Source organism: Haliotis asinina, chromosome 10 (genome assembly GCF_037392515.1).
Source record: "Haliotis asinina isolate JCU_RB_2024 chromosome 10, JCU_Hal_asi_v2, whole genome shotgun sequence".
Taxonomy (NCBI): Eukaryota; Metazoa; Mollusca; class Gastropoda; order Lepetellida; family Haliotidae; genus Haliotis; species Haliotis asinina.
Window position 1 is genome coordinate 13556391 of NC_090289.1, and position 26755 is coordinate 13583145.

The 26755-nt window shown below is 40.7% G+C and overlaps 1 protein-coding gene across 1 annotated transcript in view; it reads left to right on the forward strand.

Annotated features, from left to right (window-relative positions):
- Window positions 1-1961: 1961 nt before the first annotated feature.
- Window positions 1962-26755, forward strand: part of LOC137297916 (sushi, von Willebrand factor type A, EGF and pentraxin domain-containing protein 1-like) — a 28261-nt gene continuing 3467 nt past the window's right edge. Inside the window, exons 1-23 of the mRNA XM_067829908.1 lie at window positions 1962-1995; window positions 5457-5495; window positions 6375-6507; window positions 8171-8295; window positions 9226-9399; window positions 9609-9794; window positions 10156-10416; window positions 10912-11136; window positions 11408-11593; window positions 11999-12463; window positions 14558-14716; window positions 15190-15351; window positions 16062-16263; window positions 16550-16731; window positions 17439-17606; window positions 18130-18363; window positions 19006-19167; window positions 20631-20810; window positions 21587-21862; window positions 22399-22593; window positions 23776-23955; window positions 24740-24895; window positions 25599-25829. Of these exons, the coding sequence (XP_067686009.1) occupies window positions 1962-1995; window positions 5457-5495; window positions 6375-6507; window positions 8171-8295; window positions 9226-9399; window positions 9609-9794; window positions 10156-10416; window positions 10912-11136; window positions 11408-11593; window positions 11999-12463; window positions 14558-14716; window positions 15190-15351; window positions 16062-16263; window positions 16550-16731; window positions 17439-17606; window positions 18130-18363; window positions 19006-19167; window positions 20631-20810; window positions 21587-21862; window positions 22399-22593; window positions 23776-23955; window positions 24740-24895; window positions 25599-25829 (4315 nt within the window). The remainder of the gene's footprint in view (window positions 1996-5456; window positions 5496-6374; window positions 6508-8170; window positions 8296-9225; window positions 9400-9608; window positions 9795-10155; window positions 10417-10911; window positions 11137-11407; window positions 11594-11998; window positions 12464-14557; window positions 14717-15189; window positions 15352-16061; window positions 16264-16549; window positions 16732-17438; window positions 17607-18129; window positions 18364-19005; window positions 19168-20630; window positions 20811-21586; window positions 21863-22398; window positions 22594-23775; window positions 23956-24739; window positions 24896-25598; window positions 25830-26755) is intronic.

The window sequence follows — 26755 nt, forward strand, 5'->3', positions numbered from 1 at the left end:
CTTTCATCTGAAAAGAAAACATTATCCCAATCTTGATTTTCATGAGCCTGACACCAGTTTAAACGTTTTTCCTTTTGTGCATCTTTCATCAACGGCGAGGGAATTCCACGTTTTTTCACCCAATTAAGTCTCTGTAATTCCTGCCTAACTGTTTCATTGCATACCTGAGGACTTCCTCTGCTAATCATTTCATTTCTGATGTTCTCAACACTTTTCAATTTGCCCCTACTCACAATCTGCCCAAGTCTTCGGCGATCCACAACACTGAATTTCCTAGGCCGACCTGCCCCTGCTTTGTGCTCTATCCCGGTTCCTGTTTGAATATTCTTCAAAGTTCTGTATACTGTAGACAGAGGAATACCATGTCTACAAGCTAACATTTTAGCATCAGCCTCACCCCTTTCAAAATCATCTAGAATGAGCTTTCTTTTCTCTCTTGCTGTAAATTCTGCCATGTCAACACAGGAAGCCGTCTGCTCAGACAAGGGAGATAACTCTTGACGTAATGAGCTGCCTTCTAAGCCTTCAAGAGTTGTCTCCCTTATTTAGTATGCTTAGTGCATAGTGAAAGCCCTTTTTCCAATCTTAGCATCATTAGAAAAAAAACAAAGATTTTCTCAATAATTTCTGGGAACACTGTATATCATCGAGCCTGACGCAGTCAAACTGGTGATTGATATTGTGACGTACGTGTTTTCACATTATGAAAAGTAAAGTTATCCGTCACTTGATGACAATTGTCAGCAGGGTACCGTTGTACAGAGCAGTCTCAGTTGTATGTTAGAAATGATGTAAATCTATGTTGAGGAATGGGAGATACGATCACCATTGCGCTACGGTACACAGGATCTGTTTCACAAGCACAGTGTTGTAACCTCGGACAAATATCAATGAGTAATTACATTTGCAAGGTGGAATCAGGATGAAACAAGGTGTTTTTATTACATTTCGGTTAAAAGTAAAAGTGGTATTAAGCACGATCGTTCAGTTTCTTACATCAGGTCCTCAGGGTGCCATTTAGAGATACACATAAGGCATAACTGTCTTCTGGATGTCAACGTCTTTATTATGAGACACATACCGTTTCGGAGTATATAGACTCTGAAACGTTGTGTTCCTCATAACAAAGAAGTTAACATCCGTAAAAGCTCTCTTCCTTAAGTATAAAGTAGGCCTGTAAGAACAAGTATCTGCAGATCGTCTTTCTCTTCTTACATATTTCATTACATAAAGCAATCACAACAGCGTCGATTGTTCAAATCCGATTATACCATGATGATATGTATAATATGAATTACGGTCAAACTTGTCATGACACCAGGTGTTCGCGACATGGTGTACATATCTTGCTCCACCGGTGGCACCTGTCATCAACATATGTAAGGTCTGGTCTATTGTTAATCTGAAATATGCGTGGTTCGCGTGTGTGTCACTGGCGTGTCCAATTTCGAAACGTTATCCACATGACCAGCACGAGACATTTTAATAACTTTACTTAGACATTGAGTGTTGTAACCTTGATCGAACACTTCGTCTAACGGTTTGGGAAGTTTGATAAAAAAGGCACATGTGTTTTGGAGAAATGGCAACAACCCAGCTACGATACAGGCTCTGGACCTTGCCCCCCAAACAAATATGTTTTAGTTAAACATGTTCCCTGAAACAATAATGGCCTTCCAGATTGTAATCTGATGAAGGTCACCCACGTTCTACTTCATGCATTTATTCTACATGCAGGTCGTGTTGATGTATATTAAGAGTGTTAGAAGGGATTTGCTTCGTGCAAAATAGCAATACTGTAACTGAAGAATTGTTCATTGGTGTACATATTTCTACACAGAATAGTTTGTTTGGGTGACGTCAGATTTTACCATCAGATTCAGTAATTTGATACTAGTAGAATTTTGTATTCAATTCCTTACAAGAAAAGAGACCGCCTGCAAATATAGGACCTGAGAAACATGCTCTTACGTGGCGTCCTCTTCTTCGCATTTGGTAAGTAATGGTTCAAACTTTCGTTTTAATTCATCCAAACATTTTTCTGCGAGGGCGTGTATTTTTTATTGTGCTTCAGGTAAAAGCCTATTCGAACTATGCAGAAAAAACATAGTTCGAACCGACAACAAAACATTCGTGAATCGAACAGCTAGTTGTACTTGAAATCTTGTAACATCCTAAGTGCGGCATGTTACAAGTGTAGAACTGTTCTGAAGGTTGTAAGGATGACGGCACTCAGTGATTGCTGATTCATAATCGATTGAGACGTGTGACTTAGAAACAGACGAAACGCTGTTTACAGAGAGCATAAGAAAACACAATGCAAATGCTTTGCTAAACACCAAAGAAAAATCGATGTTCTGCATGTGCTGTTCTAAGAAAGTGAATGAGTTTAGGTTTCAGCAGCTTTTAGCAATGTTCTGTCACGGGAGGGAACATCAGAAAATGGGCTCCATACATTGTACCTACGTAGGAAATCAAACCCGGGTCTTTGGTGTGACGAATGAATGCTTTAACCTCTACGGTACCCAACCGCCCGGTGCTACTGAGAAAACACGACAGCCTCAAAACTTTACCTTACCAAATTATTGTCCAGAGAGTTCAATATTTTAATCTTAAACGTCAGATTCCAGACCACCAGGTTCCCGCCACTATATCAACTAGGGCTTTAACGGTGCATCGAACTATCGATGACTGCAATTGTTGAGTCACCGAGAGCAACTATTCGATGGTAGAAACGAAAGACTATCGATGAAACGAGTGAGTGAGTTTAGTTTTACGCCGCACTCGGCAATATTCCAGCTGTATGGCGGCGGTCTGTAAATAATCGAATCTGGACCAGACAATCCAGTGATCAACAACATGAGCATCGGTCTGCGCAATGGGGAACCGATGACATTTGTCAACCACGTCAGCGAGCCTGACCACCCGATCCCGTTAGTCGTATCTTACGACAAGCATAGTCGCCATTTGTGGCAAGCATGGGTTGCTGAAGGCCCATTCTACCCCGGGACCTTCACGGGTCTCGATGAAGCGATAATATATTTGACTATTCATAGTTTAGTACCTGACATCCGTTGATAAATGCGAAGCGCAAAATACAGCATGTTTGAGTGAAGATTGCAGCTTCATTGAGTTTATGTTTTAAATGATTACTTCATCTTGATTTAAAGTTTCTCGCCAGTTATTAAAAGAGATCGAAACTACATCAACTTATGTTTGTTTCATATAAACCATACATTCATATGGGAAAGGTCTTCAAATGAGACAATTCCAAGAGAAAAGAATATCGCAACAGTAAAACGTTGGTTGCAATAGACTAGTATCGATATAGCAATTTATTGCAAAAGTTCAGCATGTTTCCCTCTCAATAGTCACCCCTGGTATTTACACTCTCATTGTTTACACAAGTTGTGGTGCTTTCCGTTACCTCTGTAATAACCTATGTTTTTATCTATATTCCTGGAGGACATTTCTTCACGACACTACTCATAAACAGCGTTGAGCGCTATCTTGCACTACATTCATCTTGATCGGTTCGGTTAGCGTCAAATGAAATTTGTGAAGTTTTTAATCCATAATAAAGAATTCATTCTATTTGTCTCGCCCCCACCCCATCTCCTACCAACCTCTCCCACTTGTACCAAGGGTGACAGGGGCTCAATGAACCCATGAAGGTCCCGGGGTATAATAGGCCTTCAGCAACCCATGCCTACCATAAAAGGCGAGTATACTTGGTATAGTGTGGTCAGGCTCGCTGACTTGGTTGACACATGTCATCGTTACCAATCGCGCAGATCGATGCTCGTGTTATTGAGCACTGGATTGTCTGGTCCAGACTCGACAATTTACAGACCCCGCCATATAGCTGGAATATTGCTGAGTGCGGCGTAAAAATAAACTCACTCAACCTTAGGCTCAGTGGTTTAACAACACCAGCCATGACATGTATAGAACTACACGTGGCTGACTCAAAACTTGATTAATCACTAAGTCATCTGACATAGCTGCACATTTGCCAAGGAAAGCCACTTAGGAGCTGAATCAAGCAAGCGATTATTTTACAAGTAATACAATCGGCAATGCAGAAAAGATGTGTGGTTAATGGAATCAAAGATTAGGCTTGAAAGCAGGCTTGAACACGATACATCCTAAAAAAATCTTAGATTGAGAGATGTAATGCCGAGAGAGAAAAAAGATTTTAATGGAAGGATGTTACCTTTTTATGAGCTTTGATCAACCGATGTCAGTCGTTACCTTTTTCGAAAATTATGGAATGAGTGAGTGAGTTTAATATCACTCTGCTTTTAGCAATATTCGAGCAATGTCACAGCGAGGGATATGAGGTATTTGAAGCAGTCTTTGTGCCCAAAGTAAATCTTTTTTAATAATACAAAAATATATACGCATGAGTTGTTCCTGTGGAATACCATTGTTACTTGAAAAGCACAATTGTCTTTACTAAACTGGAGAGATAAGGTGGTCAGACGTTCCTGTTGTTCCTGGAAAGAACTCCATGAGTAGTATTCCGTCATCAAAACCTATGTTATTGCAGAAACGAGCATTCTCTTGACAGACCTTACATGAATACTGTTGCATCACTGCAGAGTACATTGGTATCTCTATGACGACAGACGTGCTGCTGAGGCATGTTCTAACGATCACTACCCATGCGACGTTCCAACATTTCTAACAGCCAGAACTCCCCTTGGCTATCCCTTTCTCTGCGTCCCTCCTTAGTAACAAACAGTGAACTGTGTCAATAATTTAATGGCAGTTTGTTAAACAACCTTTTTTTCATTTTCGGGGCCTAAGTTCTGCCCAAACCTCACAAAGTTGGTCTGATGTTTTGATTATGATACGCGTTTCATTGTGTATTATATGTTTATTAGTTTTCGAGTTAGATTGTACTTCATCGGTCGATTTTTGAGTCAAACGCAGGTCTAATTAAACTTCCATATGGATCGGATGGTCCTGATCAATGACTGTTTCATCGTATCTATACAGTGTAAATAACTGTTGACACCATCAATGGATTTGCCTGGTCCAAATTCGGTTGATTACAGGCCATGGTTATATACTTGGAATAGTGCTATCAGAGGCAGTTCGAATCCCGAATCCGCCCGCAGTGATATCGCCTTAATTAATAAAACATTAATAGACAGTACACAAGAACGCAGAGTTTTGACCATTCACAGAAGCACTCCTTTTGCAGTAAAATAGCAGTGAAAATCATATGAATGGACCAAAATATTCAATGCAGATTACTTTCATGACAGTAACCCTTCGAATTTTTCGGTTTTACGTTGTCCAGTTTAGAGAGATGTAGCTTTACACCACACGAAACCATAATTTTGAAATGAGTATATTAACTTAAATCTGAAACTTAAAAATGTCATTAACTGTGATTCGTTGCGGATTTTTAGTCATACTCTCACAATTGTCATTCATCTTTTCAGTAACATGGACATGCTACGGCTGTCATCGGAGACATAAATGTAAGTGTTTGTCAGTCACCTCTCACATTTACACAAAACTGTTCTTTTAAACTAGTGCTTGGTCCTGCGCATAGAGCCTAGGTCACGAATAGTTGAAGCTAAGCAACGGCAGGCTCGGGGAGTCGTGAGATGGATGACAGCATGTAGCAGCTGGACTCCTGCGAATTTCTAAGACTTAAATCCTGCCCCACAACTAAGCGCATGCAAGACATGTGGTCACCTCAGCTTGTTCAAGTTTGCCTATGTGCATCTAACAGAAAATGGGTACCCGGTGGGATAAGTCATGTGGCTATTACCTTCTAGCGCCTGACAGGCAGCTTGGGTTGTCCAGGGTGATAATACTCAGTTTGTAGCGCTTTGGGTGTGCCCCTACCTGGTGCGGAATTCAGCGCATAACAAGAGCCCTTATTATTAAACTTGTCAAACGGTTTTGATTCTTGTAAACATACATTATCAGTATCAAGTTTTCTCTGAATGGTTGGATGATTTCATTTAGAACATTTCAGTCGCATAAATATCCTAAGTGTTCTTGAGACCGTACCCCAAACACCACAAAAGCTAGCTTAAGTACCATGTCATATTAAAATACATATAAATTACTCATTATCTCTGTAAAAGATGATGTTGTGCGTGAATTTGGTCATCCCGAGATTTTATTCAAAGGAAGTGTTTTAATGGACATATTGATAAAATAATATAGCAATAGAAATCCTCGAATTTACTCCAGGAAGCCCTCGCAAAATCTACATGGTTTCATATTTAAAAACAAACAAAACCACTCAGTATATTCTAATTAAAATATGTTTTGAAAAACTGAATTTAAAAAACAATATTTTACAAATTGGAACATTCCTATTCACATATATCTTCAATTTCAAGTCTTTTGGCACATGAAATTCTACCGCCCCACCATCAGATGTCCACGTGTACAGAAGACCTACGTCGCTGACCCCGGTCAGGACACCGCAAAGGTGACATGGGGCGAGCCTGTTGTGCAAGGGAAACGTTACAGGTAAAGATACTTCAGAGGTCGTGTGATACGTACGTTTGGATATGGATAGAATAATATCACAGAGGTGACCCGTGCAACATGTGGGAGACGTTACTAGTATGAAATTTATAACAATAAATGAGGCAGGTGGTTATAGGTTGGATAATCAGACATACGCAAATACAGGTCACGTGGAAAATGTTAGTGGTATTTATAGATAACAAGGCATAAATCACATGGGAGATTTACTTATATCAATTAGAAACAATGCATGGGGCACGTGAAAAACGTTACTGGTGTGAATTAGATACAATGCATAGGGCATGCATGGGGCACATGGGAAACGTTACTGGTATAAATTACATACAGTGCATGGGACACGTAAGTGACGTTGCTGGTGTGAATTAGATACAATGCGTGAGGCGTGCATGGGGCACGTTGGTAACGTTACTGGTATGAATTAGATACACTGCATGAGGCGTCCATGGGGCACGTGGGTGACGTTAGTGGTATGAATTAGATACACTGCATGAGGCGTGCATGGGGCACGTGGGAAACGTTACTGGTATAAATTGCATACAGTGCATGGGGCCCGTAAGTGACGTTGCTGGTGTGAATTAGATACCACGCATAAGGCATGCATGCGGCACGTGGGTGACGTTACTGTTGTGAATTAGATACAAGGCATGGGGCGTGCATGGGACACGTTGGGTGACGTTGCTGGTGTGAATTAGATACAATGTATGGAGCATGCATGGGGCACGTGGGAAACGTTACTGGTGTGAACTAGAAACAATGCATGGGACAAGAATGCACACGTGAGAAACGTTACTGGTATGAATTAGAAACATGGCATGGGGCACGCATATAGCACGTGAAAGACTTTACAGTGTAGAACTGGATACGATGGCCTGGGTTACTCCTGTATTCCACGCAAGGCATTACAAATAAGGACCAGAAAACGCGATATGGAACATGCATGTAATGCACGACAGCGTGGGCGACCTAAAATGTCGGACTGATAGGATCTTGCTCAAGCTACAATTTCATATCGAGTTTATGTCCTCAAAAATCATTTCAATTTACCCGAGGATTTTTTTTTAATTCGGGAGGACCGTAAACGTGTTGTCAAACAGAGAAGGCAGTATTATTTGATTTCTCACCCTGATTTGATTTTTTAAGTAGAAATAGAACACGGTTTCAGAACCACTTAGTTCCTGAAAAAAAAAAACGTTTCAAATTACAACGTGTGTTGGAGAAGATTCCCTTTTTATTTTTACTATTACAAATGACAAGTAAAAGATGAAATGATACATGGGTGAGAACATGATACTTTGACCGATTACATTTACAGTTATTCTCTCGTAATTTGTGTGTGAGCGTTTAGCAATATTCCAGCAATATCACGGCAGGGGTCACCAGAAATGGACTTCACACATAGTACCCATGTGGGGAATCGAACCCGGGTCTTCGGCGGGACAAGCGTGATTAGGGCGAAAGATATTCGGTGAACAACTACTTTTTACCACTGAAAGGGTAATATGTATAACTCATGTCTATTCTTGATTATTATCTCAGCATAATCTGTAGAAATATTCTTCCTATATACAATATTCATTTACGCAATATCCGCTTTAGGATTATTTATTTTAGGATTATTCATAGACGCTTGAATCTATTGCAGGGTTCAGATGATAACAGCTAAAGAATCCGGCAGTAGTTTCGGCGAAGGGGCACATAAAGTAGTGTACATGATGAGAGATCACTACAACATTAAAAGAAAGTGTCACATGAAGTTCAAAGTTAAAGGTAATACTGCCCCGGCAGCCTACTAACCTACGGAAAGGACGTCACTGAACAGAAACAGGAATGTTACAGGAATGTAGTCAGTTGTTTGTGTAACCTCTGATAGCAACGAATTCAGGATGAGTGTGTGAGTGAGTTTGCTTTTACGCCGCTTTTAGCAATATTCCAACAATATCACAACGGGGGACGCCTGAAATGGGCTTCATATATTATATATATGTCGGGGATGGAAGTCCCGGGTCTTCGGCGTAAAGCACGACTGTATTAGCCACAAGGCTACCTCACCACCCTAATTCTTGACGAAACAGGCTGCACAGCATTCGAGAACTTCATCCTATATCATACTTTGTGTTAATTAAGCATGTAACATATACTGAATAATCTGCGTTGGACGTGCACTATGGCGTGTGGTTGGTTTGCCTGTTGCTTCATTAGCATCATGACAGTATTTTCGTAACATGAAGTCTCCGAATGCATGTCTTTATGAAAACTGTTGGATGTGATATTATGAGCTGCGTAGGATCTTTACCATATGCCATAACTGCAAGTCTACTGATTATTATCAGCCCATGGATAAATATAAAACCATGTGTTAGATAAATACATGTATGTTTAATTGCTGTTATGAGACCCGTGAAAATCCAGATTTGAATCGACCTTCAGCAGCTCATTTCTGTCCTAAGAAGTGACTGACGATATCTAACGATATCTGACCTGGTCGATGTATGTCAGCGTATACAAATGTATAGATAGATTATATTAAGAATTACCCGGTTATCCGGCCTGACGCGAAAATCTACAGACTGACATTTTGCTCAGTGCGAAGTTAGACCAAAACAAATACAAACATGTTTTGGAATTGGTACTAATTGGTAACTATGATATATTTCCTTCACGTGAAGTTAATCGGGTTTGGGGCCTTTTATACTGCAGTGCTACGCTGTCCAATGCTTCGTAGTCCAGCCAATGGCCGCATAAATTGTGAAGGCAACAAATATGGCGACATATGTACATTCAGTTGTCAAAAGGGCCACCTGATGATTGGCTTACCACGGATCACGTGTCTACAAATGCAGTTCTGGAGTGGCCATCCTCCAAATTGTGAAGGTAACAAATTGTGAAAACAGTCTGAATGAAACAAAAATATTTGAGAATACATTTGACACAACACATTTATAGCTCATGTGTGTGTGTGCACGGAAGTTTATCGCATTGAACTAGACGTACTACTTGGATCAGTTTACACGAATTTAAGCAGCTACTGAGTACATCCTAATCGAAATTGCATCTATAATGACTTCTGCCATTATTTCCAGCTCATAATTGTGGCAGCCTAACGCCGCCAGCCCATGCCCTTCCCTTCAAGTGTGACAAGGGCCACAGCTTCGGCAGTGTGTGTTTATTGCAGTGTGATACTGAGAACGGCTGGTCAGCGTCCAAAGGCCTAATGACTCGCTGCACGCACTCTGGGCAGTGGACAGAAACCAACTTCCAGTGTAAAGGTATGTCAAATCGTGGTCATTGGGTTATGCATTTCTCAACCCAGTGTCCTTCCCTCTCAATATATTACCCCCTGAAGACGTTCTTTAAAATTCTTTGATGCACCCCCTCCTTGAGTCTAATAGCTGGAATGTTGCGGCGTTAGACAGCAAACAAAGCAACACATTGTCAGATATTTATCTATTGACAGTCTACTCATCACTATTTCCAACTCCTCCCCTCATTTGACTAAACTATTTGATTATCAGATACGAAACTCGTGATTACCAACCGGCAATGTCGTCATAACCACAATCAGATCCTCCCATGCATTTGCTTCTTTGAAGTTTCAGAACGACGTAAGTGTTATATTTTGATCACCAGATACAGAACCACCAATGTTCATCAACTGTCCCACCCAGACAATTCACCAGTCCGAAAGTCCAGGCACCAACTCCACCTCGGTGCTGTGGCCCAAGCTCACCGTCACCGACAACTCTAACATCGTCGGGAGTGTACAAGCGCCGCCTGGTGTGACTGTCACCGGCGGAATGTTTGCTGTTGGGACGCACATCGTCAAGTTCAACGTCCAAGATGGAGAAGGAAACAAAGCTGAACCTTGCAGCTTTGTGGTAAAAGTAGAACGTAAGTTAATGGTATACAAATTATAGTTTCATTCATACTCGTTACTGTACACATAAGCAAATGTTTTTTGTTTGTTTTGGTTTTTGTTGTTGTTTGTTTTTCTTTCTTTTCTCTTTGAAAATAGTTCAGTACTATAACTAGTTGACAGTATCAAACAGATATGACTCATACAACTTTGCTGAATAATACTGAGTAGATATTAAGAAAGATTTCGCACCGCGGATATACTGATGTAAATGTTCAGAGCAGTGTTCATCTTGACAAATGCACACGTTCATTGCAAAGAATACACAAGCAAATACTTCTAATTAGCAGTCCAATTATCGCATACATTTTAAACAAAAAGGAACAGTCAACCTAGAAAGCCTTGGCATAGTTGATTGCGATCCACAAAGTAATAATGCCTCGTATTCCTGCCTCAATGTGATGAATACTGCTTCTTGATACAACTGACAAGCGTTACAAGGCGGGTCAAACTTTTTTTTGATCGTTCAGGTGTTGAGTGTGAGCCTCCATCACTAGATGATGAACACATGAAGATCCCTGGCTGTGTTCCTCCGTTTGCTGAAGGTAACAAGTGTAAGCTCGAGTGCGGTATGGACATTCCTCTTAAGGGCAGCAGTTATATCACATGCTCGTCATCGGATACTGGAACGACTGGCACTTTCTGGGACTGGGGACAGAAAGACACACCACCAAGGCCCAAGCCATATTGTGAAGGTACTACCAACGCGGTACTATAAAGAATGTCTCTAAAATAACTTGTTTGAAATGTTTGACAACCTACACTTTGCATGTAACTCGTAATCGATCCTTACCTGGTGACAGTTCATACCAATCCTGTATTTGTGACATTTGCACACGTTGGCGATTTCATTTCAAAATGTCCTCGTGCGGCTGGGGTAATCAATAATCAAGACATCAGGTTAATTTGAAATTCAATCTTTTTTCTCTCCATATCGTAATATTTCTATGGTCATTTTAATGGCAGTGCCTAAATGTCCGAAACTGAGCGCTCCTGCACACGGAGCCGTGGCTTGTGACAAATGGTTGGGTGGTCAGATGTGTTCCGTCCTCTGCCAGAAAGGGTATGACGTTCCAGGAGATTTTGAGAAGTATTATATCTGCCCAATAAGCAGTGGGAAGTGGACTTCAGACAACGTGCCTGGCTGTGAACGTAAGTCATCAGGGAGCAAGTGAATGTCGCATTTAGCATATTGGACATTTCAGTTGTTCGTGTTCAAGACCTTTACTTTATAATGGCCGCATCTCCCTGCCTCGGTTATGCATACACCCAGGCATCCAGCCGATTACATGCAAATTTCATATTATCACATTCGTTCCAGCGTCTGCAAGCCGTAAAATATAAAATATTTCAAGGTATAAGTTCACGATTACTAAGTGCAAACGATTCACAAGTAAAAGCAATAATGCACTATGAAATAGGTGTGATCGAAATACGCACTCACACTTACACTGACTTTAATGCAGAACGTTGTAAATATGGTTTCTAAACTCTCTCAGATATGTAAGTAGCACATTATTGGTGATGTCAACAGCTTTCATTTTTCACTGTAAACAGCAACTGTACCAGGGTGGGGTCAGACCCTACCCGCTGCCTACATCTTCAATGGTCCATGCAAAGACGCTGAAAAGGAAGTGAAGACGAACTTCATCGACATGTTGAAGAACAATAACCTATGCAGCGGAAAGTACTGCATAGTTCAGAATGTGAACGTAACGTGTGGGAGCTCGAGGAAAAGACGAGGTATTGAAGAAATCTTTGGAAGAGTTCGCCGTGGAGCTTCCATAAACTTCATCGTATTTGAGATCAATTTGATGTCTGAAGAGTCACCGCTGGCATCAGCCGAACAAGTAGCTGCGAAGACTATTGCGAAGTTAGGGAAGATTGCAACAGCTATCAAGAATAGGGGCACTTTCTCTGTGGCCGGTCAGAAGATACGACCACTGACGGTGAGGAAGAGATCGCCCTCGCCCGTATGCAACGAAGGTTTTGTGAGAGCCCGCAAATCCAAAAATGCCTGTGGTACGTTTTTAACTCACTTGCATGAGATGGGCAATTTTCCGCAGTGTAATCTCTGTGCAGAGCAAGGTCCTGTTACCTTATCAGGATCCAGTAATCTGTTTGAATCCCATTTCCACTCCGATATAATTTTTTTGTTTTTCTGTATCATAATTACGCCCGTGACTTCCACTAACATAATAAAAACCCAACATTTTATGAGCAGCGTCAGTATGGGTTTACCATTCATTCACAGGTCCCCACTGCGGGTAAGAAAACTGATAAACTAAGTCCTGGTTTACCATCCACCCCTTACTATATAACATGTAAAGGTGAATCACTGAAATGATCGAAATCTGGACAATTACGAACACATCACTCAATATGTCCTGTTTTAAAGGTCTCACAAGTATCAAACGCCTTTGTCAACATTTCCGATGTGTGTAAGAGGCATATACACAGGCTCTACGTAGGGGGGCATTTGTAGATTCTTACAAAATCGCCAAAGACCGAGTTGCTGTGCCGAAATTAAAAAAATGGGTCGTCAGCACAATCAAATTGGTTGATAGAATGACAACAAATCGATCATGTCATTCAATTCCATTTATTCTGGCTTATTACAACTGCATCACTTCGGACATGTCAAGGTGATAGTGCTTTCATTTACAGTAACATACGGAATGTATTAAAACTAAGTAATCATGCAAACAATACAATATAATCGTGTAATTATGCAATACTGAATAAGGAAATAAATATATTAATTAAAATAACATACCAGGTTACCCGTCTTTTTGTTGAGTTGATTTTACCGCAGGTAATTATAAAATAATGACACTTTGTTTTGAACCGTTCTATAAGCTAACCACCTTTTCAGAGTTAACGTCCAGTAATGGCTTGTTACACCAACATTTCAGGCAAGTTCAAATATTAAGCAGACAGCCGTCAGCAAATTACCCAAAGTGGTGTGGTAGCCTCTTGTCACGCTAAAGACCTGGGCTCACTTCAATGTCTGAAGCCCATTTCTGGTGTCCCCACTATGATATAACTGAAATGTTGCTAAGAGCGGCGTAATACTATATTCCCTCACTTGCTCATTAGCCCATTTCTCAAAGAAGGGAAGTGTCGTTTTACACAAAACATTGCAAACAGGTTTCAAATTGTTATAATCTGTGAGAAGACGTCAGTAAACTAACTAATTCTATAGAGATGTGGAAACGGTTAAACGTAAACATTGTAAAAGACATAAACATTCAGAAGAAGCCTTGCAGAATAGGTGAGAATGTAACTGGAGGTGAAATATTTCACAAGATCTGTTGCTGATATTAACTTTTGGGGTCGCGATTCATAACCTGATATAAAATACATATAAAGCGAGGGAAGCTTCTTCACGACAAAATTGAATGGGATTAGCCTAGTAACCTTTAAAGGCATCACTGCATTCTTCCCTCGGACCGTTGAATCACTAATAGAAAATTTTCCCATCCATTTACCAAAGAGGTTTCATGAAATATGCAATCTATTAGTTACTATGAAGTCTATATTTATCATAAATATATTATATGAAGTTGCAGAACAAAAAATAATACTTTCGTGCGAAACATTGTGACTGATTTCTCTACACTTTACTCAGTAATACAGAACGTAATTTGATACACACATGCAATATTATAGCGTCATTATCATGTCATATGCCTTTCGGACTAGCAGAATACGGACATAGACAAAATTATAAGTAACAAACAAAACAAATAAAATTAGCAAGTTTAATGTATCCACGTTGCATTCAGATATTTGTGTCAAACGTGTACACCTCACCTAATGTCGGGACCCGTGAAGGCCCCAGGGAAGAGTAGGCCTTCAGCAACCCATGCTTGCCAGAGAAGGCGACTATGCTTGCCGTAAGAGGCGAGTGGTCAGGCTCGCTGACTTGGTTAACACACGTCATCGGTTCCCAATTACGCACATCGATGCTCATGCTGATGATCACTGGATTGTCTGGTCCAGACTCGATTATTTACAGACCGCCGCCATATGGCTGCAATATTGCTGAGTGTGGCGTAAAACTAAACTCACTCACTCTAATGTCGGTTGTTTCCATTATGTCTTTGTTTGTAGTTGCCTGTCCTCGCGGTACTTTCTACAATTCCAGTAAGCAATGTGAATCTTGTCAGAAAGGATCGTACCAGGATAGACCAGGTTCTGTTGCATGTGTATCCTGTCCGAGTGGTCATATTACCTTGAACGACGGGAGAAATACCATAGCTGACTGTGTTGGTGAGTAAGTGAGTCAGCTTTGTATGATGGTCGTGTTGAACAAAATGAGTCACGTCTCACCAGGACAAAATGTGATGGCGGCCAAGTCACAGAAGCCGAAAACAGAAGCTGACAACCGCCCCATACACTAAGCTTTAGTTACTGCGGACCGTATGTGTTTTATGTGTTTTTGTATGAGTTAATGACTATTTGGTACTTGGTAATGTCGCTTTGTTGTATTTGAATTCGAAGTTATGTGACAATAGTATGATGCATTTTACTTTGGAGCAGAAAAGACGGATTGATTCCATAGATAAAGGTTGATGAATATCACATAGATATTCATTGGTATATCACATTGATATTCAATGGTTCTGTTATTTGTATTCTGTGTTTCTGTTATTTGTATTACGTACCAATGATTGATTATTCTTGTGTAGACCTACATTGATAGAACGTGTATAATAAGTTTGTATTTCTGTGTCTATGTCTAGAACTGTGTCGCCCGGGCTACTATTCACCCACGGGCTTGACACCGTGTTCCGGTTGTCCACCTGGTACATACCAGCCACAGGAGGGTGGTGCGTCTTGCATAGCCTGTCCCCCGGGAATGAGGACACAGGGAAATGCTGCCAAGTTTCTGCTGGAGTGCATCCGTAAATACTGTTCATACGTATTTTGTAGCTGATGCCGTGTAATGGAGATGAAAAATATCAAAACGATTCATTACAGACGTAGCATTGATAAATGAAATATTCTTATTCTTATGCGTTATTAGATTAGCGCTTAATTAATTTCGCTTGTAACAATAAAAAAATAATAAATGAAAAGGAGCCCCAGGAAGACCACAAGGGAAATCTAGACTTGCTTCATGTAAGAGCCGTTCTTTTCGCCGTACCTTTGTATGTGAATTTGATGGACAAGTTTTCAACACCGTCCCATATATATATATATATATATATATATATATATATATATCCCACCAATCGAGCTAAGTTAAGTTCGACACTCCTTGTCGTTGGAAAGATCGAGGGTGCCATTGTCCAGCGGGCACAGTCGCCACAAAGCGACGTTAGCTAAACATACTCCATCTTCAGACTGACACAGGGAATTGTAACAGTCGTAAGTGAAATCAGAAACTTTTTTCAGAAAGATTTCATTCGATTTACACCATAACGTCCTTATGTATTTTATCCCATCATTCTTTTATTTACAGAGACTGTAGGGTAGCCTAGGGTTGAAGCGTTGGATCGTCACGCCGAAAACTCGGGTTCGATTCCCCACATGACTAAAATATGCTAGTGATATTGCTGGAATCTTGCTAAAAGCGACAAAACCATACTCACTCGCTCGCTTTAATTTTCAGCCTCGGACATCCTGCTGCAAGGGCCTGTCACAGTAGCAATGCCGTCCACGTATCACGAAGACGTCTGCGAATTCACCTTCAGTGTATGGGTCAAGGTCGTTTACTCTGGGAACTCTGGACTGAAATTTGGAATACATCACCCTCAGCATGGAACACAGCTGTCCATAAACCTAGCCTCTTCCATCGACATATCTACTGCAAGGTACATGTATGAGACGATGACCGATTACGAGAGACTCTCAGTACCGTGCTAATGATGTTGAGAGATCACTCTGGTGCAATTGGGATACGATGTCATGTCTCAACCGAGTCAGCAAGCTAACTATCCGATCACGGTAGTCGCCTCTAAACATGGGTTGTGAAGACCATTTCTAATCCGGATCTTCTCGGGTCTCACCTGTGGAATAACACGGGATAGTCTTTATCTAGGATGGGCGGGCTGTATAGAGTTTCCCTTTTTGTCACATTCTTGTTGTCCTTGTTTCCAGTGACGTTATCCGTGTCGACGAAGGCTTAAATCAAACCTGGAGTCACGTGGCACTTTCATGGAACATGAACTCAGTGCACGTGTTTCAAGATGGCCGCCAAGTGCGGCATCAAAGGCCCTCGATTTTGAAATGTCCACTTCCACGAGGAGCAAGTCTGACTATCAACCTAGAAAATGAAGTCTGTAAGTTTCGTCGTCAGTGTTCTCTTCGTTACATGTAAGATGTAACCAATGATCTATCATGTGTGAAGAGCTGAATATACACTCATCATCACAAGCTTGAAATTACTACGATGTTGGATTCACGTAAAGGACTTCGTTACTTCAATATATGAATAACAATCACTGGACTCGGACCTATTGCAGCAATAACGTGAATAAAAGTTATAAACTAACACTTGCAATGCAAAGATACTCTGATCATTTTCAGAAGTAGTCGAATTATCATCATCATCATCAACAGCAACAACAACTACTACTGTCATTTCCCCACCCGGTCAATGCCCCATCCATATATATATATATATGTGTGTGTGTGTGTGTGTGTGTGTGTGTGTGTGTGTGTGTGTGTGTGTGTGTGTGTGTGTGTGTGTGTGTGTGTGTGTGTGTGTGTGTGTGTGTGTGTGTAATTAATCACTTTCCTGTTTTCTGGTTGTTGTTACACTCAAATATTCCCTGCTACTACTACTATCACCTAGTAGAAGTAGTAGTAGTAGCAGCAGCAGCAGTAGTAGTAGTAGCAGCAGCAGCAACAGCAACAGCAGCAGCAGCAGTAGTAGTAGTAGTAGCTGTTGTTGTTAATCTTTCACTGATTTCCATGACGGTATTTTTTATTATCGCTCAAGGACATATACAACGTTTCGCTCACTCACATAAAACGTGTTTTTCAGACGCACTCATCCAGAATCTCAACGTGATTCCATCATCTGATCTGTCTGTAGTCAAGTTGCTTTCGACGTCATGTGAAGCAAGTCTCAACAGCACACTGTTTTCACTACATGGTCTCAACTTCACTAGGCTTGACAGGGTCTTCGAGGTCACGCCCTCAACCTGCCTCCGTCAGTATATTGCATGCGATCCAGTCATTTCACCCACCCGGTCATTTCCCCGCAAAATCAATTCCCTATTTACCATTTCCCCACCCGGACAATGCCCCACCCAAACATATATCTGGTAGGTATTTTCCCACTCGGACAATGCCCCACCCAAACATATTATCTGGTCTGTCATTTCCCCACCCAGTCAATTCCCTATGTACCATTTCCCCACTCGGACAATGCCCCACCCAAACATATATATGGTCGGTCATTTCCTCACTTTCCTGTTTTCTGGTTGTTATTTCACTCAAATATAAGAATAAATTAGGAACAGGAAGTGTAACATACATTTCATTCTTAAATACGCATATTCTTATCGCCGTGCGCATATGGAGCACGTAGTCTCTGCAATTTCATACACCATGACGGACGATGTTAATTTGCAATCAGATTATCTTAATTTAATTTATATATGTATTTCGATTTTCAACTGCCAAACTCTTGAAATTGAATTACGTATGTCGTGTCTTCACCACTGTTGCAGAAAATGATGCCTGCAAAGAAAAGCCGTGTGGCGACCATATTTGTGTCCCAACCACTAGCAGCTTCCGGTGTGTATGTAAGGGAGGCTATTCTGGAGACAGATGCAAGCAAGCCCCTGATTACTGCATAGAAAACCAGTGCAGCTCGGGATCTACTTGCTTATCGGATACGACAGGCGGTTACAGATGTTTGTGTCCTGGCAATACAACTGGAATGCTGTGTCAAGAAAACACAAGTCAGTTATAGAATCGTCTTAAAGGCGAAGTAACTGCGTTGGATATTTTGACTAATAAAGACGTCGAATTTTTTAAATGTTTTTCTATTCGCATCAATCTCACATATTTGCCAAGCCCCTTTTCCTCATTCTACTTTCGATTTCTATTATGTTCCGTATTTTGTAAGGTAAAGTTGCACATTATAAGTGTTAAATATTAGTAGGTTATAGGACATGAATCAATTGGAAATTCCGGAAAGACTGCAACGTAAATAGGGGTTTTACAACAATCAGTTTAATGGCTGGAAAAATACCCCTGATACATATCTATAAACAGTTTAATGATGACGATACTACCTAAATATAAGGCTTTTCAACCAATCGTACTTACCCGGAAAAAATGACATATGGGCTTAGTGCCCTTGCTGTAGAAAACTGATAGATTCCCATAAACTTTGTTTAACCCAGTCAATCAGCTCAGGTCTAAGGATTTTCCAACATCATGTTCCACACAGAAGGTTTGGGTTTTTTATTCATTCAAATCAGTCAACACAGAAATATGATTTGACTAACCGATTTACGTCTTTTGTCAGTGATACGGTTTACTGATGCAAGTCATCCGCTGTCATATGATGTACCTATTCATCATTTCCGATGTTGTAGTTGAGCAGGAGTGGGCCGAATGGGGTGACTGGGAAGAGTGTTCCAAGACCTGTGGCGCTGGGTTCAGAGTCCGGCGGCGGTTCTGTATCTCTGAAGACGCTGGGGTGCTCTGTGAAGGCAAGGACACACAGAGCAAAGTATGCCAACTTGAAGCCTGTCCAGGTGAATTCTGTCTGTCATAACGCATGGTCAGAGTCTTATTGTAATGAGTGAGACAGTTTGGTGTAACGCCTCATGAATGAATGAGTGAGTGAGTTTAGTTCTACTCACCATTATTCAGTCATATGTCGTCGGTCTGTAAATAATCGATCTACGAGTAGCAGATCGTGGAGTCATCCAAAAGATGACATCCTTACCTTGTCAGCGTGCTGACGGGGTTAACCTCTTTGGTCATGTGGACAAGGCGTCCGACTTCGGATCAGAAGGTCCGTCGTTCGAATCCCAGCACGGGACTCGGAAGACTTTGTAGCCGCTACATACGCAAATGGCATATGAGGACATGTGTCAATAGGTCAGGGAGCCTGACCACTAGATCCCGTTAGTCTCATGTCACAAGCATGGGTTGATGAAGACCAATTCTAACCCGGATCTTCACGTGTCCTTAAATAAAGGAAAGCCTCAAGTGCCAAAGGTATCATACGTTGACCACATTGGTAATATCCACCAGCATGGGTGTGGTACTAACAATTATAAACCTTATCAGGTCTTATGTTTCTGGCAAACCAAAATCTGCACACCTTAGTGCCATGTTAAAGAATCTGAGTTAAGGTTAACCTTAGTAAAAGTTGCTTTGTGAAACTAGCTCCTGGATAATCCAAGCTGCCTCTTAGGCTTTAGAAGGTCATAGTCACATGAATCTAGTCACATAGTCACTAAATCTTACCGGGTATCCATTTTGTGCTGGGTAAACAGAGGATATTTTGAACAAACTCACTTGCCTAAGGTGAGACCACATGTATCACATGCGCTTCGTTGTGGGCAGGACCGAAGTTTTAGAAACTCTCAGGAATCAAGCTCACCCATCCAAGGACTGTTCGAGCCCGACGTTTCTTCACTTCAACTGATTTGTGATCTGAGCTCTATGCACATGACCACTCGTCACCACATTATGGGCATGTTTGTCATTCTGTTCCCTCAGAGGTTATTTGTCATATCTTCCTGCGAACGTTCATAGGAAGATATGACAGATAACCCCAGTTCCCTCAGAGGTTAATTGTCATATCTTCCTGCGAACGTTCATAGGAAGATATGACAGGTAACCTCAGTTCCCACAGAGGTGAATTGTCATATCTTCCTGCGAACGTTCATAGGAAGATATGACAGATAACCCCAGTTCCCTCAGAGGTTAATTGTCATATCTTCCTGCGAAAGTTCATAGGAAGATATGACTGGTAACCTCAGTTCCCACAGAGGTGAATTGTCATATCTTCCTGCGAACGTTCATAGGAAGATATGACAGGTAACCCCAGTGGAAAGAGAATGACATTTCATGACCATAGTGCCAGACTGAAATTAACAGACATTACATTTGTATGTATTTTTAGTCGATTAAAACACGGATTTACATTTTCAGATGAATGCAGAGTCTCCATAAAAATGTAATACATAAATGATCGTATTTCCAGATTGTCGAGAAGGAGACTTGCAACTCGGACGTGGGGTGTCGTCATCATGCACAAAAGATGGTGACAACATCACCTGCACCATCCACTGCGTCAAAGGATTGGTGTTCACGGAGGAGCCCGTCAACTACACCTGCAAGCTGGGTGAATGGGAACCCGATATGCTGACTCAGTCTTGCACAGGTGAACACCTACATCTTGAAACCAAGTACTCTGTAGAAGAATCTGTCTAAACGGGTTTGTTTCTTATATAGGTGAACCGTATGTTTCCGGCTATGTAATGGAGCTGGAACATACAAATGGACATCACCCTTGGTAGACATGTACAGACTTGTTGAACTAAGTCGCCTACATGACGCTGTATGCACCAGACTATCCTCCCAAGGAATGTACATGCAAGATTGAAAAACGTATTTAGCCAAAATACTTAGCAAATACAGTACACATAATCTGGACAACAGTCGTGTTTAACGATAATGTACATCGCTGTTTGATAAACATAATCTAAAGCCCATAACCTGAACATATAATGTATTGACATACATGGTAAGTATATAATTTTGTTTTCTATGTTGCTGGCCCTGTTTCAAGTGCAGTTCTGTGCATAGTTGCGTCCGATGGCCAAGATCCCCTTATTGTGGGCTGGAATCCCGAATACACCCTAAATATGAATGGTTCGTCAGCACCATGAGCGTCTTTCTCTTTCAATACGCAAGATCGGTGGGGTGGCCCATTGGTTACAGCGTCCGCTTCTCACGCTGAAGACTTTCGTTTCATCACATGGGTACAATGTCCGAAGGCAATGTGTGGTGTTTTCCGCCGTGATATTGCTCGAAAATTGCTAAAAGCAGCGTGAAATTATACTCACTATAATAAGCTGACACATGGTGGAGCTGATACATGGAACCAAGCTATGGCCAGCTCATGCCTTTACTCACATTCCTATTTCTCTCTGTCAGCTCCACAGACTCCCTGGACTATTGGTGTCAAGTACTCAGTCCTACTTCAGACGGAAATGAGCGTCAACAACGCTAGGGACCATCTTCTAAAGGTCGGCTCCAGTTTTGACTGTGTGAAAAACAAACGGTGCAGACACGACGTGAAAGTTAAGGCTTGTGATGGGAACACAGTTGTTTGTAAGAAGTATGGTGGGAAGAGATTTGGACAGATCAACCTGCTGTCTGATGTCCAACCCGCGCCTCTCAACCTGTCGGATGTTCTTCAAACTGATGACAGTAAGGTGTAAACCGTCTGTATGCCTGTATAATGTAGTTAAGGGTTATCACTGAATATCTAAAGTCGGTCATCTGTAGGAAAATCCCTCCACGGAGGCTGAATTTAATTCACTCAGGATCCCGATCCACAAAACGATACGACAGGTCGTCACTTTACAAATCTGTTGATCAGAAGCCTGGGGAATATATGTCCCGTCAAAAGTTTAGAGTCAATTAAAACATTCACTAAATGTTATGTTTATATATATGGATACATCGAAGATTTCTATAGCTAACTTGGTAGAACCAACTTCATTCCTTGTGCAGATGAATTGCACGAGGTGTATGCATGAATTTGACGACAAAGCATGCGCAAATATTGTGCATGTGAACAGGTGCGTTTTGGTGTAAAGTTTTGTTAAGCATTCACAAATTTTCACTGATTTTTGTCATTAATTGTACCTATGGCAATATCTGTTTCAATATTACGAACTTTTTTTGTAATTTTGTCTTATGGTAGTTTCTTAATCGAGTAGGTGTATATATCTGCGTTTAAGTGCCAAGTTTCGGCCAGCTGTTCAACACATGGCAAGTTCTCCAGGATGAAAACACTAATGCCTCTGGCAACCCCGATACCACTCCGGAGGAACACACTGAGACTGGCAACCCTGATGACCGAGAGCTGGGAGTGCAGGTGCAGGGACTGGAGGTCCTTCTGTATTCACGATCTAACAGGTCAAGGGCAACGCGAGGTGAGATTCGTAAGACTTCACAACCTTTACTTCTATTCCAAAGAAGCTGTGTGTTAGTGTATTCATTGTTTCGTATTTTAATGGCCAGTATCGGTTGATCAACGATATAATGGAAATCTATCATTACATTTACAATAATAATCCACAACCAATTTGTTTATCCAGCTAATGTGACTAAATTGGGTATCGTTGGACAAGGTAACTTATTCTTAAAGAAGTGCAGTGAATGGATTCTGTTTATGTCAGAGTCATAAAACTTCCACCTATAATCCAAACTTAGTCTCGCAAACCAGTGGTTGATAGCATGGGACAAACTATAGAACTCTGTTTGCAAACACCCAACTCATCCTGATCAGCAATAATTCTGATACTTGGTACCTGTTCTGTCCCTGATCCTATCACTGTTTATGTCGGCGATAATGGGCACAGTTGTAGGATGTCTTTCCAGACATTTACATAAATCAATGAAACCTAGTCTAAATTTACTATGTTAAGTAACCATGCCTTGTATACAAATATATATGTGAGTTCTGTCTGAGTTATAAGAAGTATGCATTAGAACTGTTTCAGGCAAAGGATCCCTTAGGAGTATATTAAATATTTTATTGTGCATTGCATACATGAAGTCGACATAGTCAACGTTCTAAATGTTTGAAAGATGACAATCAACTGTTACGCTTGAAGTGTAATGACTGACCTGTTGAAGGTTGACTTCACTTCCTTATGTTATGTCCTCATTAAAAGACATGCAGAGAACGGTCTGTGCCACCATATTATAGCAATCAATCCAATGATAAGTTACTCTGTTCTTATAAAGAGGACCTCCTCAAAGAAATTTATCATGTTAATTAGTTTTGCATTATATATCAATATATCTTGTGCACTGTAAGGAGTATGTATTAGACCTGTTTCAGTCAAAGGATCTCTTAAGAGTGTACTATTGAGGAAACCAAATGCTTAAATATTCTTTGTGTAAGATCTGACAGGTATGCGTTTACATAAGAACAACTATTTGTGTGACACTATAAGGAACTTCACCTTACATAAAACGTCTTAATTTGATTTGATGCATATTTCTACTCTTGGAAAGCAAGGTACTTGTATATCGCAATCTAGAAGCTGCAAGCTTTAACTTGCACGTTGAAAATATCAAACCTGTAACTTTGAACATCACATTAACAGTGAGTGGCGAGTTTGGCAGGTTGCTGTCAGCCTGGCATGACCTGGACAAATCCAACTGGGAAATAAGGAGAGGGAAATATTCGGCCTTCAAACTGGGCGAAGGAGAAGACGCACCACACGTGGTAACGGAACAGGAAGTGACGTGTCCAGATGGTTCAGCTCCTGGTGGTTTATTCTGTGGTAAACTTGGCTGTCAGGTTGAAGTTATATAGATACGTTGTCATGTTCTTTAGAAAATGCTTGTTTGTTTAAACAGTAAAGCTCTTTTCATTTTGTTATTTTGTTTTTCACACTGCTCTGACTTGGATAGTCTCTGACCTGAATGAACATCCACATTTTTGCCGGTAGTATTAATAATATCGTTGACTTTGCGTTGGCCAAACGGTAAACATTTGTCAATCAACAGTATACTTAATGTTATGTATTCATGGAGGTAAAAATATAGTTCATGACAAAAACGATTTCGAATTCGAAATGTTATGCTTATGTTACACGTCGCAATCCGACTCGTATCAGAGACTGGTCACATACAGAACTGTACAAATTCCAAGATTTATTCTTCATTTAAAATACAGAAGTACTGGCAAACATTCAACTTGTCAGTCAGTACACATTCTCAACTCCATGAACACCATGGCTCCTCCTAGTTACCCTACGTAACAAAAACAAAAGGTCATATTTTATCTCACATCGTTAAATGTGATACCAGCTATATTTTTCGCAAGGAGTACGATCGTAACTCCCAGAAATAATGCCACCACAATACCGTTAACCAAATTTCAAGACAATACGTGATTATTGATTACCGGGTCAGTTACTGAAGTTAGAAGTCTTTGCTGGAACTGACCGAATCAGAGCAACTTCAACCCTTTCTTCTTGATTCGTCGACACTTCCTGGTTGTTATTTTAGATTCAGTTGTCTTCATTTGTATTCTCTATGTTCACCACTATTTCCATCTTTCAGTTAAATGCGCACCTGGGACCTTCTTTTCCGCCAAGATGTGTCATTCCTGTTCTCAAGGGTTCTACCAGGACCAAGAGGGACAGATGGACTGCAAGCCCTGTCCTGGCTTCTCCACAACATCCTTGATTGGGGCATCGTCCCAAGCGTCATGTAAAGGTGGCGATATATTGTAACACATAAAAGACAAATTAAATAATAGCATTGCATGTATGATATGAATCCCTTTAAATGTGTCCCGGACCCCTGAAACAGTAAGATGCCGTATTAAAACAGGTCTACTCACCTTACATTTCAATAAAGGTGATAGTATACATTATGTTTACAATTGCTTCTTAGTTTACGTATTGATGTCTTTAGACTTTGAATGTAGTTTTTCGATGTGGAGCACTGCAGACGCTGGTCATTGGACTTTAATCAGAATAAGAGTACATTGTTGATGGAAGGTCAAGATTTATGTCTCTTTGGTGTGGTATGATCCCTGATTACATTTAAGTCACTCTTTAATCTTCAGTATACTCAAACATATCACGTACATGCCTCTAGAGAAAATGTTCCATTCAAAACAGCAGGGGATAAACCATTGTGCATGCATACCACAAGTCAATGCCAAGTGATCATCTGTTTCCTCCTTGTCTCCATCATTTGCATTTTATCAATCTTCATCCATAAATCCAATAGTCACTATTTTTTAAATAAGGAATATATATCCAGACTGTGGTCAATTTAAACAACAAGTGATAAGTTATCTTTGGCGAACGAATTAGCATTGGCCTGTAACATCATTAATCTGAGTTGCTACGTCTTGTCCGGGTTTATCGGGTTAAATTATTCATAATCACTGTCATCATCTGTGCCACAGCGTATGAACGGTTGGATCAGTACATCCTAATGACCAATGGCCAGAACACGTTGACCAAACTTCACATAAACCGACTTGACCAGAAGCGCCTTGGCCTGTCCATAGCCACTGGTAGTGTGTCTCTCCACGCCTACAGTGACGACTTTATCTACTACTGTACCGAATCGCCTGCCACTATCAGGAAAATCAAGTGGGATGGCAGCCAGCCAAAGTTGTTGATGACGTTGGACGGTAGGTATTGGGACAAAGATGGTGCTCCAGAGCTGAATGATGTTGATCAAGGAGTAGTTGTTGAATAGCATTTCTTACCTGTTAACAAGGTTGTTGTTCCTTAATAACTTACTGTGATCGAAATGTCATGGTGATGAAACCTGTTCACAATGCCGTGACGGAACACCTAAAATTACACAAATTATACTCACGATGATTCTTTTAATGAAACCTTTAATTCAATATTCACAGTAAATAGACATGTCCACGCAGTATTCGTTATATTATATCTCGAAAGAAATATGTGACTCAGATGTGACCGATGCAAAAGTGCATGTTTTGCGGTTTGTGGAAACAGTTTGCTAAACCAAAAGGGTTGGTAAACCAAATCGCTTCGTTACTGTGTCAAGGCGTTTCGAAATAGTAAACTGGAAATATACTGAGGAAAAATATATGGGATAAATGTTTCTTCACAAGCTTTGTATCGCACGGCTTGTGAAGAAACTTAAAAAAACTAAAGGAACACTTGTGCTTTCATATAATCCCTTATTTTCCCCTTCGTGTATATGTGGAAGTGATAAATGTGTGGTTGCTCTTTGTGCTGATAGTTGTTATATTGCTTTAAGGTTTATAGATTCATCAAGGTTATGGGCACACCTGCTGTCACACATAAAGGCACACCTAAATTATTTGCCTTTCGAAACCTTGCATATATATCTTGTTAGCATAACCTTTGTGTCACGATGACACCTTGTCAACAGTACACGAAAGAATGCTGCATCAGTATTTCCACCTTATTTTTGAGTGTATTAGAATTCTTATTATATTTGTAATTGGTAGTTTGACCAACACACAAACGGTGAACTATTCCATCATTCGGCAATTTATTCGATATAACGTACGAGGCGACACATCACACCAGTCAAAATACCACGCTAGTCTAATTT